General features: G+C 39.5%; 1 protein-coding gene across 1 annotated transcript in view; it reads right to left on the bottom strand.

Moving 5' to 3' along the window:
• hs3st4 (heparan sulfate (glucosamine) 3-O-sulfotransferase 4) overlaps positions 1-9,351 on the bottom strand; it is a gene marked incomplete at its 3' end in the record, with an annotated part of 76,046 nt that extends 66,695 nt beyond the window's left edge. Inside the window, exon 1 of the mRNA XM_083931432.1 lies at positions 8,720-9,351. Coding sequence (XP_083787558.1) covers positions 8,720-9,315 — 596 coding nt within the window. The 5' untranslated portion in view covers positions 9,316-9,351. The remainder of the gene's footprint in view (positions 1-8,719) is intronic.
• Positions 9,352-15,335: the final 5,984 nt, after the last annotated feature.

Raw genomic sequence — 15,335 nt, 5'->3', positions numbered from 1 at the left:
GTGTTTATTCAGACAAAATAAAACCACTGAAAGGAAAAACCTCCTGAAAGGTAATTCAGCACTGTGCTCTGTACAGTGTTAGGATATTCGCAGCAGAAAATGTGAAATTTCGAGAACAGTCTTGTAACGGTTGTATTAATTAGTTGTGCTTAAATACTTGCCGCTTCGGGGGTGCACTTGTTATGTCGAAATTCAAATCCAGTGTATTACAAAAAGGGGCATTTTCACCTGAGATTTAATTAATTCAAAACCTAATGATTTGATTCCTTTATATAAAGTGTGTGCTAGTATATATCTATAGAAAATGGAATTTAACTGGAAAATAATTACGGTGCAACCCTGTATTTTCTCACCTGAATGACATATTTAGGTAATTTGGAAAAGTACATACAGTTCATACAGCAAAAGGCTGAATAAAGATGTATGTCATTTTTTTCCTCCAGTTTCCAGTGTTTGTACTAAACTAAGCTAACTCGATTCAGGCAGTAGCTTTTATATCGAATTTGCATATCTGTAGTCGCATTCATAAACACTGTGCACGCACAAGACAGTGCTTAAAGAGATGTATGCGATTCCCCACGCAAAGTTCTGATGTATGACAAGAAACTTGACAGAAGAATGCGACCCGTGCGTACAGACATACAGACACAGATGGCGAGGAGGTTAATACCAGGTAAAGTATAATGCATTTGCCGCAGTAACAACAGCAGCAACACGTTGAAATTGATGCATTTTCTTTTGTTTGTGACTCTGCTGCTGGGGCCACCAAACTACGGTATGTGCTCTCTGATAACCTCTCCACAAGCAACTCGATTTCTGTCACACAATCCTTGGTCTTCCTCCATGAATCACTGTAGAGAACCAATGATCATCAGGCTAATTACTATGCATTACTATTCATGTGGTGCTTTGCGTTGATAATTTTATGGTTAAATGTGGGTGTGTAGAAGGCGGGATTCAAGGCTGAGTCATTTACAGGTGGAGGGGTGGGGGGATCGCCAATTTTTGGCTTTAGTTGGCACTTACACTTATAGTATGGATGCTACGCACTATTTTATAAATGCGACCCCTGATCCTGTCTTCTTTTTCCTTACATTTTGAAATATTGCTTAATGTATACCCAAAGTGTTGAACAAAAACTGTCAGAAATAGAATTCATATAAATATTGGAACGTAAAATGTGGCGGACATTCATAAGAACAAGTCTGCACAGGGATTACGGAGACTGTTTTGATGTTGAACAGTCAAACACACCCCTGCACAGAAGCCAGCATAATGTTTATCATATTAAATCACATAGGGATATTAATAACCAGGTTTCTTACATACCATACAATATCCCAAATATGATTGAAACCAGGATAAGACATACAAGGGACTAGTGTGCATGTAAATATACTATATGAAAGACTACATGCTGATGGCATGCCGCTTGCATTAAGAAAAAGATATTCAAAAATTAGCATAATTGTTATAAAATATTATAATGAAAAGATTAATCCCCAAAGGGGTTCGAGTGGATTCCTGGCCTAAGGCACCAACGTGTCCCTGCACATAAACAATATTGAACTGATTTCCACTGAATAAATACATACAAGTAGACCATACATGCGGTAGATACCATTAATGATTCACGTAAGCCGATGCAAACAACACATTTCCAAACGAGAGACCAATTAATGAGAATTACGTCAAGTGTGAAATATGTAGATATGCAGTTTTACCTTTAAGATTGCACACGCTCACTGGTACTCCACCATTAACCTTCTCAATCAGCTGCCTGTTTGATAATCACTGAGTATTCTATAATAAGAATTCATTTCTTTGCTTATAGAGAAGATGACTTCATCATCGTTTTGATTCAACAGCGTGAAAAGGAATGCCATGGAATAGACTTTACTGTTTAGTACACTGATCTCTGTGGTTCCGTGTGAGGTAGAGCAGGCTGCTTTTTGCTGCTGTAGGATATTATGAGTAACTTCCCTATGTTATGCTGCATCTAAAGAGATCCTCAAACAAGAAATAAACATGATTACTCCTGTGGTAACTGGAACCTCAAAGCTCCATGATGTTTGGGAGTTTAATCAAGTGGAAGGAGGGTGGGCAATGTGACTGTACTGAAGCAGTCCACTCTCTTGACAGTGTAGGGGTATGCTGCTAATTAAAAAGTTTAATTCCAGAACTGCAGCACTGGCATCGGAGCACTCAGAGGTGCGTCCTTGTGAGTCTTGGCGCCGTCTTATCAGGCGTAGGCAGATTCTGCCATGTTGGGAAGGCGTGGGACAGGGGGGCACTGCAGCAGCACACAGGCCCAGCTGGAAGGGATGGCATCCTGCCTACCCGGGGATCTGGCCCACCTTGCTCTTTCCCATCTCCCCACTGAGTGGAGTCACAGGCTCCCAGTCAGGTGGCAAGAGTCAGGGGCTAAGCTGCCCTTGGTGCTGCTGAGAGAAGGAAAGCAGGGCTAAACAAGGGATAAACGCTGGATTTAGACTTTCTGCTCGGCAGTGGCTCCATGTCTCCATTACACACCTCCTGTCGCCGGGTCATTTCTTACAACCAAAGGTTGCAGGTATACTAAGGCCTGTGCTGCAGTACACACTGTTCTGAAAAGTCCCAGCAGCTAAATCGCACGATATACACTGACACAACCTGCATGAATAGACTGTAATGTTTAAAAAAAGTGATGTTAATTTTTTTTCACAGTGAAAAGAAAGGATCCATTTCTTTGAGACTGAATTTTTTTCATTTATGACCTTGGCTGAGGTAAAAAAATTCCTGTGTAGGATCTATTGATTTGAGCACATTACAACTCCTACAATGAGAAAAGTCCTTGGAAATGGCAAAGATTTTTCAGTGACATGCTTTCTAAAAGGCCAATCTCTCATAAATTATCAAGAAAAGACAACTGAAAAACATTAGCAACAAAAGTAAAGTAGTTTTGGAGTATGTTCGAATGAAAACAATATCTACTGGGACTAATCACCATGGAGCTAGAAGCTACTGCTGACTCTTTTTTCAGCACAGGAACACCGCTCTAAAGATTTATAGGCACATCCCCTCAGCTTTTATTGCATAGGGGGTTAAAGTGTCATTTTAATAAAACAGAGATATTAGAGCCTGCAAACCTCTGTAAAACTTTGGTTCTGGCTCACAGTTACCTGATTTAACTTATGTATAAATACTTTGCAGAGGAGACTAAATTTCAAGTTACTGAAAGAATCTTCATTATTTTAATGCTGGTAAATCAGGTTCAGGACTTTGTGCAGTGCAATGAAAGTCTACTTCCAACTTAAGTTGTTTGGATTATAACCCGCTGTTGCTTCGTGTTTTTCTCCTTAAAAAATGCCCTAATTTTTGTCTGCGTCCTGACTGTGGGGCTATGATTTTGATAAATGATTTATTCACCCCACAAACTGTTTTAGCTTTGCTATAAATCATTTTACATTGGATCAAAACCATAGAGTCTGTGGTGAAACACAAAAGGTGGCAGCTGTAGCAGCATGTTTACAGAGCAATAAGTTATTCAAGATAGCCATTTGTGGTTTGTTATGCAGGATCTACAGTCCTGTTACAGATGTTTAACACACATGACTTTCTGTTCCCCTCACTGCTGTTACCTCATATGCTCTTAATGGCAGTTATTTGATGAAGTACAGTAAATAAATCACTTTTATATCCTGTTTAGTCTTATACTTCTACATTTTACGAGGTAAGTGATTCATAACTTTTATGACAATTATTGTGGGACAGAAAGTGAGTGTAAAACTATAAACATGTTCATAAACACAGATTTAATGGATGGACCAGTCATTTCAGTCGATTGCGTTTAAACAAAATTTAGTGGATTGTATTAACTCTTTAGTTAATTTAAAAAGGCTTGTTGAAGAACATTGTTTATTGTTCCTCTCAGAAGGATTGATGTGGAAATGAGCGAGCTGGCCAACACTACGGATAAATTTCATTGTGATTCAAAGGTGATTCTATCAGGTCATTTGTTTTATTGACGTCCTATTATTCGGTGTTGTGCCAACTTTTAAATTAGTGAGTATATTTTACGTTATTGTTGCACATTGTGCATAACAGTTCCTGCGATCTCAGCCAGTGTTGTCGTGGAGTCTGAGATCGGTGGGGTGCATACACTAACACAGACCAGAGGCACACTGGTACAGAGACAGAGTTACTTGAACTTTTCTGATCTGTTTCACAGACTTTTGATACATTTCACACATAATTTTGTTCAGATCTGTGGTTCTGTATCAATGTAGCTGTGTCTCCGACTCTTATATTGATTTTTTGATAGGTACCAGTTCAACTTTTGTACTCCTGGCAGGTATAGATACTGCAAATGCCCAATGTTATGGTACCAAGGCATAGCAGCTTTTGGTCATAAATTGCAGCTGTTTTAGCCCACATTCATGCTTCAACATCCCAAATTACTCAATTACATATTTATTACATACTTCCATTATTACACTGCATATTTCTCAGCACAATTGCTCTAGAGCAGGCTCTTTGAGTGCAAAGAAAGCTATTCTTCCTTGTGCAAAGATATAACTGCTCCCACTTTGCTGACTGTCCAGTTCACACACCAATGCAGAGAATAATTCCATCGGGCCTGAATAGATGAAAACCCTCATTCCTCCTGCTGAATTATTTGATCTGGTCACACACACTTTTCAACTGGAATTAATCAAATCGGACAATCTGACACTTTTCAAAATGGTGTTATTTATAACAATGTGGTAGAGTGATACTTACACTGTTAATCTGCCTGTTAACTCAGACGTTAAATGTGTATTTTTCTATTATGTAATGCAATCAGATAAATAACTGCACTGTCAACAACTACATTGCATTGTCATTGATCATGCCATGTTTTTCTACCTGTCTCAAATACTTTTTCAGACAGCAGGTCAACATTTGTATTATTAGTTTTTGTTCTTTCTAGCTTCTTGCTCTGGCAATTGATCCTTTCAAACCCTATTTGTCAGTCCTAATGTATTTGTTTGGCATTTGTAAAATCTATAAAAAAAAAAACCCAACAACAAGTAGTCAACCTCACTAATAAGCCCTCATTAGGCGGCTCCCTAACTAGTGTGAAATCCTGCTGAGAATGCTCAACCACAGCACACATACAGTAGATCGCCATGTAAGATTGACAATCAATGACATTTTTTAGCAGAATTTATGAGGCACATTATCTTTCCACTATAGTATATGGATGCTGGCACAGAGCTGGAGTAACATTTGTTTGTCATCATACACCCAGCGTTTCCTATTTCAGGATGGGCCTTTGCACCAGGTTGGGGCACGCTCAAAAGAAAAGATACGTTAAATCCTTGCGGTGGTGGCTCATCCTCTTTACTCAGAAATAGATGCAAAATTTGAAGCGCCAATTGGCTGATGAAAGTCCTCTGTGAATGGTAATGATGGCACTACATTGCTAATTGCTTGTTCAAGTAAGCCCAAAACGCACTGGAGAAACTGTCCAAGAGTGCTAAAAACAGGAAAGCGGCACCAATCACCAATCTGGGCCCGTCCATGGAGGCTCATACCAGACCCTCACTAAACTTCGAATCCTGATGAGAATATTAGATGTGTGCTGGAATTTTGCAGACATTTTCATGAATGTGAAAGTCTTTGCAGAAAGCTAACATTTCTGTCTGCCACATTCAGAAGCCTTCACTCTGAGATTTAAACTCCAAACCAAATTCTACAAATAAGAAAATACAAAAGGTCTGATGGCATTATTTTCCTCCCGCCTTCTCTTCAGGAATTCAGTTACTTTCAAAGTTTACTCTAATATTCAGCATATGATGTATTGCCTACAGTATTTCGTATTTTATGCTTACTTTTTGCTCATTTTGCTGTCCTTTCCTTTTCTACTTTGGACTACCTCAAGACTGTAAAAACAATATTGTGCTATTCTTGAAGAAAATAGGACTTAAGCATATGTTCAATATATATATATATGTATATATATATATATATAATAATTATTATTATTATTAGCATCACTCCTCTATATAACAAACGTACCGCCTTTAAATTCTAAATTGGCAAGTTGCTGCCTGTATTTACTTCAGTGAGAGCCAAGTTTCTTTCCCTCCCAACACAGTGACTGTGGAATAGGAGGGGGCGGGTGCTGCAGCCTACATAAAAGAGCACACATTTCCTCTTTTTCTTCTGGCTGTTGTCACTGAAGTTTCACCATATCAGACATTTGCTAAGATAATCACAACATCCTTGGAAGATTCTTTACCTATAGAAAAGTAACACTAAAAGCATGTACTATAGGCTTCTCCTGGACAAGGAGGTGGCAACTTAACTAAATGTTCAAGATTGATCTGAAAATTGGCATGGAGATATGTTTAAAGTCTGTTTACCTTTTTACAGTCTTATTCAAGTGGGCTAAACCTATCTCCAGTGAGCCAATCAATATTTTCTATATGGGCTTCTATAAAGGTTCCACACAGGAATCACTGTATATTTCCTTTATCCTTTATTTTGCAACACAAAACTCAATGGAATTTTCCTTCATTTCACTTTCACTTGCACTGAGGAAAGTGCATTAACAAAGTAAGAACATAACTGAAATGAATAACCCCTAAACGCACGCAAAACAGAACAAACATACAATCTTTCACTAAACCTGAATGCGTGAAAGGATCAAAATCACCAGCCAGCAAAGCAAAGCTTCCAGTGCAATAAAACAGAAACATTATTGGATCACTGTGTTGAGAACCAACTGAACGAGCATTTGAGTACATGCAAGAGCTTACAAGATGCCTTTGGGTCGCATTTCCTATAGTCTATCATATCCATCAAAATGTGGAGCAGGTGTTACTGCGACAGGCCCAAATTTATGAATCACATTTTATGAGATTACTGGTCTCATTCAACTACAACAGTGTCAAATGGTTGCAAACATCTGTAACTGATCATAATTTCACTTCCATTAAGTCCACATTATCCCGAGCATCACAGACAGAGAAGAGAGATGCAGTATAATGCATCATTTAGAAGAAAACAAACAAACGTGGTCTGAATGAATTTTTATATCAGTGTCTGGTATCTGAAAAAGTGTCTCAGCGTGTGATTGTTTTCAATTAACCATCAACTTTGACAACAGTCAATGTGTATTTATTTCCCTCCTGAATGCATCATTCTGAAGGGAACGGTCTACACAGGACAATGGCAATCAAGGCTCCTTTAGGGTTTTTTTTGGCTCAGAGGCCCTAAAATACACAAGCACACTTATTATTATTTATGTAAGCACGTCATCTTCCTGTCTAATGAGCCTTTCACCGTGAGCGTAATGAAACAGCTTGCATTAACACAGGCTAAATGAACAGCCGAGAGCTCCCATGTCTCTGCAGCAAGATGAAAGCAGATGCTTCGCAACCCAAACACCAGTGTAATACACCTACGGAGAAACAGAGGGGACTCTGAGTCCGTGTCATTCTCATCAGCTCATTGGGTCCATTAGAAACATCTTGAAATCCCCTTGGTCAAACATCATTATATGAGAGCAATGCCTGACTGAGCCATGACCAACTGACCATGAATGAACCCTCAAATTGATTTTTTTCCTCCCATAAACACGGTGATAAACAGGTTCTTCCCTGGCTAATAAACCTACACTCAAAGTGAATGTCACACACATGAAAGGTGGTGTAAACAAATTCCTTTCAATACCAGCTGGACAGCAAAGAGTGTGTTTCAGAAACTACAGCACTTATTACATGTTATATGATTTGCAATTTGGTCTGGTAATTAATGGCAATACTGGTGGAGTTGTACAATCAAAATAAATGCCAGCGCGGAAGAAAATTTACCCTTTATTACCTCTCCTATAAATACCTCCATCTAAATCATTATATGATATACAGTCCCATGCATATCACATAATGTACTCCTATCAAATAACTAATCCCCTCTGTTTTATCCCTATGTTTAGACTATTTTTCATCAATCATATGATTGTCATCACTGTGTATTTCATTCATTCACATGTGGACAAGTGAATCAGAAAAACAAAATGGCTCTGTTCAAAATACCCATGTAACATGTAAAACAAAATGTGATTTTGGTTCACAGACTAAACAACATGACACTCCTCAGTGCATGCCCCTATTTGTGTGAAAGGTCTAAACTTAAGCTAACTTCATGTATGTTCAGCACATAATAATAAGAAGAATACACCTAAAGGTTAATTATCAAGGTAGAAACTGAACAACTCTTTTCAGACATATTATAGAACTCCGTTCATTCCGATACAATGACAGTGTCTTAAAGGACCATTTGAGAGTTTTACCAATTTCAACAAATCACAATATACTAAATAAAAATAAAGTTGCAGAGTTTTTCGAATTGGAGTGATAAAATTCACCACACATAATCCACAGTGAACAAAAAAGTGATTTTTTTTTCTTTTTATCAGAGCTGGAAGAACAGAGATTGAAACGTTTGAATTGTCACGCAACAATGCATTAAGTTTAACGAACATGTGGGCAGTATTCATTGTGATTGATTACCTATCTCAGTCTCTTGAAAATGTATTTCCTTACCTCCAAGTAAATAATGAAGACCAGTGACTATGTAGAAAGCAATAAACACACAAGGCATTTTTTTGGGAAAATGGTAAACAGGAGTTTTAAGTATGTATCATTTGTAATAATTTGGGAAAAAACACAGGCTGACTGAAATAACTTACCGGTACCAGTCCAGCCCCTTCTCGTAGTTCCTGTCAAAGAAATGTGGCTCATTTCCAACAGCTCTGACGTCCGGATGCACCCTGAGAGCCTCGAGCAGGGCTCTGGTCCCACCTTTCTTCACCCCGATGATGATGGCTTGGGGAAGTTTCTTCTCTCCATAATCCATGGTGCAGTTCACCCTGAGTTCGCTGTCTGTGGTGCTGAATTCCTGGTGCTCCCTCTCCAGCGCGGTGGTGAGATACGCCGCCGCCGATTTAGTTGGAGACGCCTGAGTCTTAATCCACTCCACTGTCCTTTGTTCGGCCTCAACATGATCCTTCTCGGTGGAAACCGCGGTGGTTCCCTCGGCCCCGGTGAATTCAGTAAAGCCCTGGGAAGTGGAGTAAAGTTTTTCCCTCAATGTCACAAAAGTTGTCTCCTCCGTCACCAGCCTCCCTTGATACGCGTAGTTCTCTTGCAGAGGGAACTGCAGCGAGTTGTAGCAGCTCATCAAGCTATAGAACAAGTAGGTGACAGAGAGGGAGAGGGTGAACATGAATAAGATTTTCCGGGGCACTTTAGAGGTGAAAACCGAAGTGCTGGACCAAAATGCCATCTCTGATAGCAGTGATCCTCTCAAAGAAGTGGCCAGACATGTTTCCACCCCGAGTCTTGCATGGACAAAATCAACAGCAATAATCAGTCACTATCAGCGCTGCTCCAGCTAAAACAGCGTGAAGCTGGACCAAACCAACCCAATCCAACCAAATCGCATATTTATAAGGATAGCAAGAAATGGATCGTTAAAATTCCGGAAGAATATCGCGTCCCTTTTCTTGAGTATCGATTTCTTTTTCCAAGGCTGACAGACAATGTCACAATTTATTGGACTGAACTTGCAGATTTGAGAGGCTGGAGGTCTGGCGTCCTTCCAAATGAGCAGCCTGGCTTGAATTGGACAGAGTATGATGGACAAAATCCTGGCATTTTATAACAAGGGGGGAAAGACAAAAGAGAAAAGGGAACAGCTGAGTGTGTAAAGTGGTCTTCTTATCATCAGCCGCTCATCTCGAAGTCCAGTCCAGTCTGCGATCCAAGAGTGAATTCACATCCATCCAGGGAAGCTAAAATCCATTGTATCTTCCAGTAAGAGAGGAACCCTTTGTCTATTTTCTTACTTTGTGTAGCAGAAAGTCCGCAGTCTTTGCACAAAAGCACCCACTCTTGCCACTGACTACCGGGCTGCTGCTCTCCGTCCTTGCGCCTTCTCACATTGGTAGGTTCCTACGATGTGCGCATCGGCTGAGTGAGCTCATCTGAGCTGAAGCACTGTAGAGCCACACAGCACAACTGGTGTGTACACCCACTTTTTCCTCTATCCGTGCACAAGTAGCGCTATAAACGTCAGATTTCCTCATGTGAAATAGTTGCGTGGAAACCGGCTTCTCTTCATTCATTTGACTGTTCGCAGAGATGGGAATTATATTGGCAGCGGGTATGCGAGAGCTTATCACGCTGTGAATTGTTTCATACTGTATAAAGTTCACTATAAAACTCAATCTCTGAAATATTATTTTGATAGAGATTACATTTTACACAAAGCTCATGTCTGCACCCTGCTGGTTTTATGTGGAGCAATGGACACACTGATGGTTTTAATTTGCAAAAGTCTGATGAATCTAAAATAATCTTCTATAAACCAAGAGGGATAACGAGCAACACTGGGTTTTGAATTTAAACAATGAGTCATGGGGGGTAATAGTTCTCCTCTACATATTTCTAAAGGCAAGAGAGCACATGCAGAAAACAATCCTGTTTTCTACATAATGCTGAGGATGCCGATGCTGCTTAGGCGTATTATACACTGCATTTATTATACATGGGTGCAGACTATAATTACTGATGAGAATATTCACTAGACCTGAACTTGTACACTTTGTTGCCGCAATATGATGATTTAAAATTACATGCCACTGAAATGTCTCCATGTATTAGTGAATCTCATTCATCACACACCTACAACACACCAGGAGAGTAAGTGTCACACTAAGCACAGGGTCTCAAATCATTTGTAAAGCATGCCTCTCAGAGCAGCACACCACTGTTATATTTTAAGTTCAGTCGTAATGTAGAAAATATTTATATGTGTATGTCGCTGGATCACATTTGTCTCTTCTACATGTCTGACGCTGGCTCGGCATGCAAACCAGGGGTGACACAAAGTCATTTCATTATAGAGTGTTGCAGTGTTAGTAAAGGACAACTCTTTTGCATTCAGCCAGTGCATTGCCACCAAATCAGAAAATCTATGTCATCCAATGAGAGCTACCAGAAAAGAGAGGGAAAAAAAACATCTTATCGCTGACTTTCCTAACACAATCAAGATTTTTGAACTAATTGGAAATGCGGGTATAGCAGGTGCTGTCTAAACTTAAAGCCGGTGTCCATATTTTTTATATTATTGAGAAAAGCTTGATTTGTTACAAAGCTCTATAGCAAGTATCAGCTCATTATTTAGCTTTCTGGCCTCCAACTTTATTGTCTTCCTTCACTCTGACTGCTCTCATGGGATCATTTTCGGCTGCAGCAGACATCTGTTTTAAGCAAAACAACTCTAAAAACAAACTGTACCTGCTCAGCACCAAATGGCAAACAGACAAAGTTACGACTAACTGGTGAACACACTGGAGCATTTAGCAGCCAAAGAGCCAGGAAGTTCCCTCAGGAGTTGGTAGAGAGCCAAAACAGAGCTAAACAGAGTGAATTTCGGACTTGCATTCAACAGGTGGCCAGGAACCTGACTGATTCAGTTTCTCTGTAACTGCTGGTCAACGTCACCATTTCAACTGAAAGGTCCCATATTTTGCGAATTTTCAGGTTCATACTTACATACTCAATTTTGGGGTTCTACTAATAAAAAAAACCCACACATTACTGTTCTCATACTGTCTGAAATGCTCTGCTTTAGTGCCTGTCTCTTTAAGCGCCATCTTGTAAAAGCCCAGTCTGCTCTGATTGGTCAGCATTTCCAGGTCTTCCAGGTCTGATCTTGCCAGGGAATGACTCTATAATGACTCTGTAATGGTTTTGGCATTACAACCCTACCCTACTTTTTGCTAGTTTTGCAGTATACATATAGGTCTTGACCTTTTTTTGTCATAACAAAAAGAGATGAAAATATAACAAGTCAATGATATGTCAATGACAAAGTTTTGTCAAATAACCCTACATGATGCTCTCATCTATGTTCAGTTATGGTTATGAAGGTGCAATCTTTCAAAGTCACTAAAATAACAAACAAAAGTTAGTCATTTTGATTTTGCTGGTGAAAACTTGATCCAGCATACTATTGCATTACCAAATCAATGATATTTAGTAAGGATTACTTATTTTATTTACAATATTATGTTGGGATATCGTGTTAGTAGCAATCTCGACCTGTACTTAAGCAATGCAGGTGATTGGGTGAGGGGGAGGAAAGCATGGACAAGTGTTTGGAGCAGAATGGTTGCTGGGTGTTTGGCAGTCAAGAGAGCGTGGGAGAGCTCAATAGGTTTGTTGAAATTGGTGTATTCGTAAATTGCCACTCGGAGAAGCGGAGAGCTCTCTAACAGCAAACTGCCCTGTTTGTAAATTCTCACTGTTATCAGACTTCCTACCTGTCTAAGAGTCACCCTGTCAGAGATTTCTGAGCATGCTCAGACACTCTGGCTATGGAGCCCTTGCAACAGAACGTGTCAGTGTTAACAATACAAGTGAAGTGGCATTAAGATGGCTGCCGTTACTCATTGCTGATGATAAATTATTATCAGAGCTCAAGAGGAAATATATTGACCTGTTATATCTTCCCTTTGTTGTATCTGTTATCTGAGTCATTCATAAATCGCTCAGACATTGTCTATCCCTGTGGAAGCTGAGTGGTCTGATTGTGTCTATTTGCATTTACAAACAAGTAGTCACTCAGGAAAAATGGGGTTTACTGAAGTTTAGTTGAAGACTGGCTGCTGCTTTGTCAAGAAGAGAATTTACTGCTCGTGTCAAAAGGCTGATATCAAATTATCATTTTCTATCTTAGATATGGGCAACAGGTCTTATTGAAATGAAGCTAAATGTCTTAAAACCTCATATGAGGTTAGAAATGACTCCTATCGTCTTGATCCAGTAAGCGTGGCACAAGCTAACCACTGCAGTCACAATCTACTTGCACACACTCTGTGTTCATCACGATGAGGCTGTGAGCCACACAAGCACAGTGGCCCTCTTTGCAGCTCGCATTTACATTCGCCGCGTGTCTAGATTGTATTCAGATATGAATTATCCATATTACATTTATACCTGGAATTAAAAATGTGTCTCTGCTACACAATGTGTCTGCAGTTCCACTGCAATTATGACTTCCAATCCGGACAATATCCACTCACAATTGAGGCAGAATTATTAATCTAATTCGTTTAAAATATCATCTAACAGGCTTGAGAGGAGGCTGCAGCACTGCGTCTACTTTATTCTAGTGCAGTACATGTGTGTCTTCTTCCACATGACACATCTGGTCTATCATGTTTTACTGCACTCATTGGCATAGCTGTTTTGGTTGTTGTTTGAATGTCTAAATTCAGTGCACAGTATTCAGTGGAACTACAACTGGATAGACAATATTAGAAAAAAATATATTTCAATATTATACGTATCTTACGTAACATTCTACTGTATATACCATCAGCTGCAGATATTATCCAAACCAGACTGCTCCACAACAGTTATTAATGGTCAGTGCATTGGTCCTTTTAGGGGGCTTTGCTGGGGATGCAGCCTAGACAGCCTGGAGGCAGTTAGCACAGACAAGGTTAACGACTAAACTGCATCTTATACAATACCTGCCATGGCTTGTGTGGCAGTACAGAGCATCAAATGCAACACACTGTGCTATACTAAGGAAAAAACCTCCAAAGAATTTAAATCATTGCTGTCCAAATTTTAAGGACGCATCACACTTGAAGTTCCTTTACTGTCAATGCAAAATACATCAGGTTCCTGGCAATTTCTCAATACAATTACAGCTCAGGAGCTGACCCACCACCTTGAGATTTGGGTTGTGTAATATGAAATGACCTTATTCTGAACTCTGCCACAGTCTGAGCCTGTCTGGTGAAGCAGAGATGATCAGGCTATTGTGGGGAGGTTTTGGCAGGTACCGCAGTCCGGACTGTTACAATGCTCAGTGTAATTTAAGTCAGAGCACTTTTGCCAGTAGGACGCCCTGTTATTCCACAGGGGCTGACAGCAGAGACGGTTTACCAGACTGCAATTAGATAGAGGATGTAACCATCTCTCTATCAGTTAAACTCCATTATTAAAGGACCCCAAACAATGGCAAAAGGGGCTGTACAAAATGTCATGAAAGGAGCAATGTTTCCATGAAATGTAGGAAAATCTACACACTAAGTAATCGTAAATCAATATTTCATGACCTGGTAATTTATTGCATAAATTTCAACCTCTGAAAGAGTCATTAGCTACAAAGTCAAAGTACCCTAGGCATTTTGTATTCTTATGAAGAAATGTATGAAGTAAAAAGCATGCATGAACCGCTACCTGCACTGTATAGTGCTGCAGGTTTAGTAGAGTCTACAGCCTCATTGACTGCATTTAATGAAGATAACAAAATTCATGAGGGAAATACCTTGAGCGATACTTGAAGGCTTTTTCCTCATGAATGTCTTTGAAGAATTCCTACACAGAAAGATTGGAAAAACAAAGATTCAAAACAGTATTGGGACAATAAGGATTGTCATATTTATTTGTATACATCTTTATAAATAACAGTGTTTTTTAATATTAATTAAAAACAACTATGAATAATGAATTTCAATAGTAACGCCAAACATGATGGTTCATTTATTTTCTAGTAGTATAACACAAAGCTCAGCGGAAAGCATTTGGTTTGTGTTAACATACATAATATAATCAGAAATCACATTAATGCAAATCAATTAAATATCTGCCTTTCATTGTATTGTGGGTTTTACTAGAACCTGTTTTAATGTTCAAAAACACATTTTTATGATACTGTCGGTCCGAATATACGTGTATTCACCCTCTGTCTAAAATGCTCAGTTTAAGCACCTGTCTCTTTAATCCCCCTCCTGAAAAAGCCCAGTCTGCTCTGATTGGTCGGCATTTCCCGGTCTTCCACATCTGTGCCCTGTGTCTCTCAGGTCCCCAGGACAGGCGCTCTCGTCGCATTCCACTATGGGCTTACCGGGCAAGCGCGGTACTGCAGCACTTTTTTGGATACCAATCAAAATGCTCATAATTATCTTCAGACCCTCTACTGAAAAAATCTATGTGGGCGTAATTCTAGACCCTACCAAAATCAAATTATGGGCAGGTAAAGTAGGGTGCGCGACTAAAAAGAGCCGCAGTGAAATACATCCAGCAGCTTAGCAAGCCTCTGGCAGCGACACGACTCTTCTACTCAAACTGTTTGTGCATCGTGTCCGATGTTTTTTCTATTGTTATTTTTCGTGTTGTTTTGTGCTTGGTGCTCGGGCATGGACTCGAGAACGCAAAGATACCTTTTAACTATAATATATATATATATATATATATACTCTGTAAACTGTATAGTATACTTTT

This window comes from Echiichthys vipera (genome assembly GCF_963691815.1).
Source record: "Echiichthys vipera genome assembly, chromosome: 17".
NCBI classification, from domain to species: Eukaryota; Metazoa; Chordata; class Actinopteri; order Perciformes; family Trachinidae; genus Echiichthys; species Echiichthys vipera.
The sequence above is the reverse complement of the archived record's forward strand: the minus strand, read 5'-3'. Positions and strand labels throughout refer to the sequence as shown.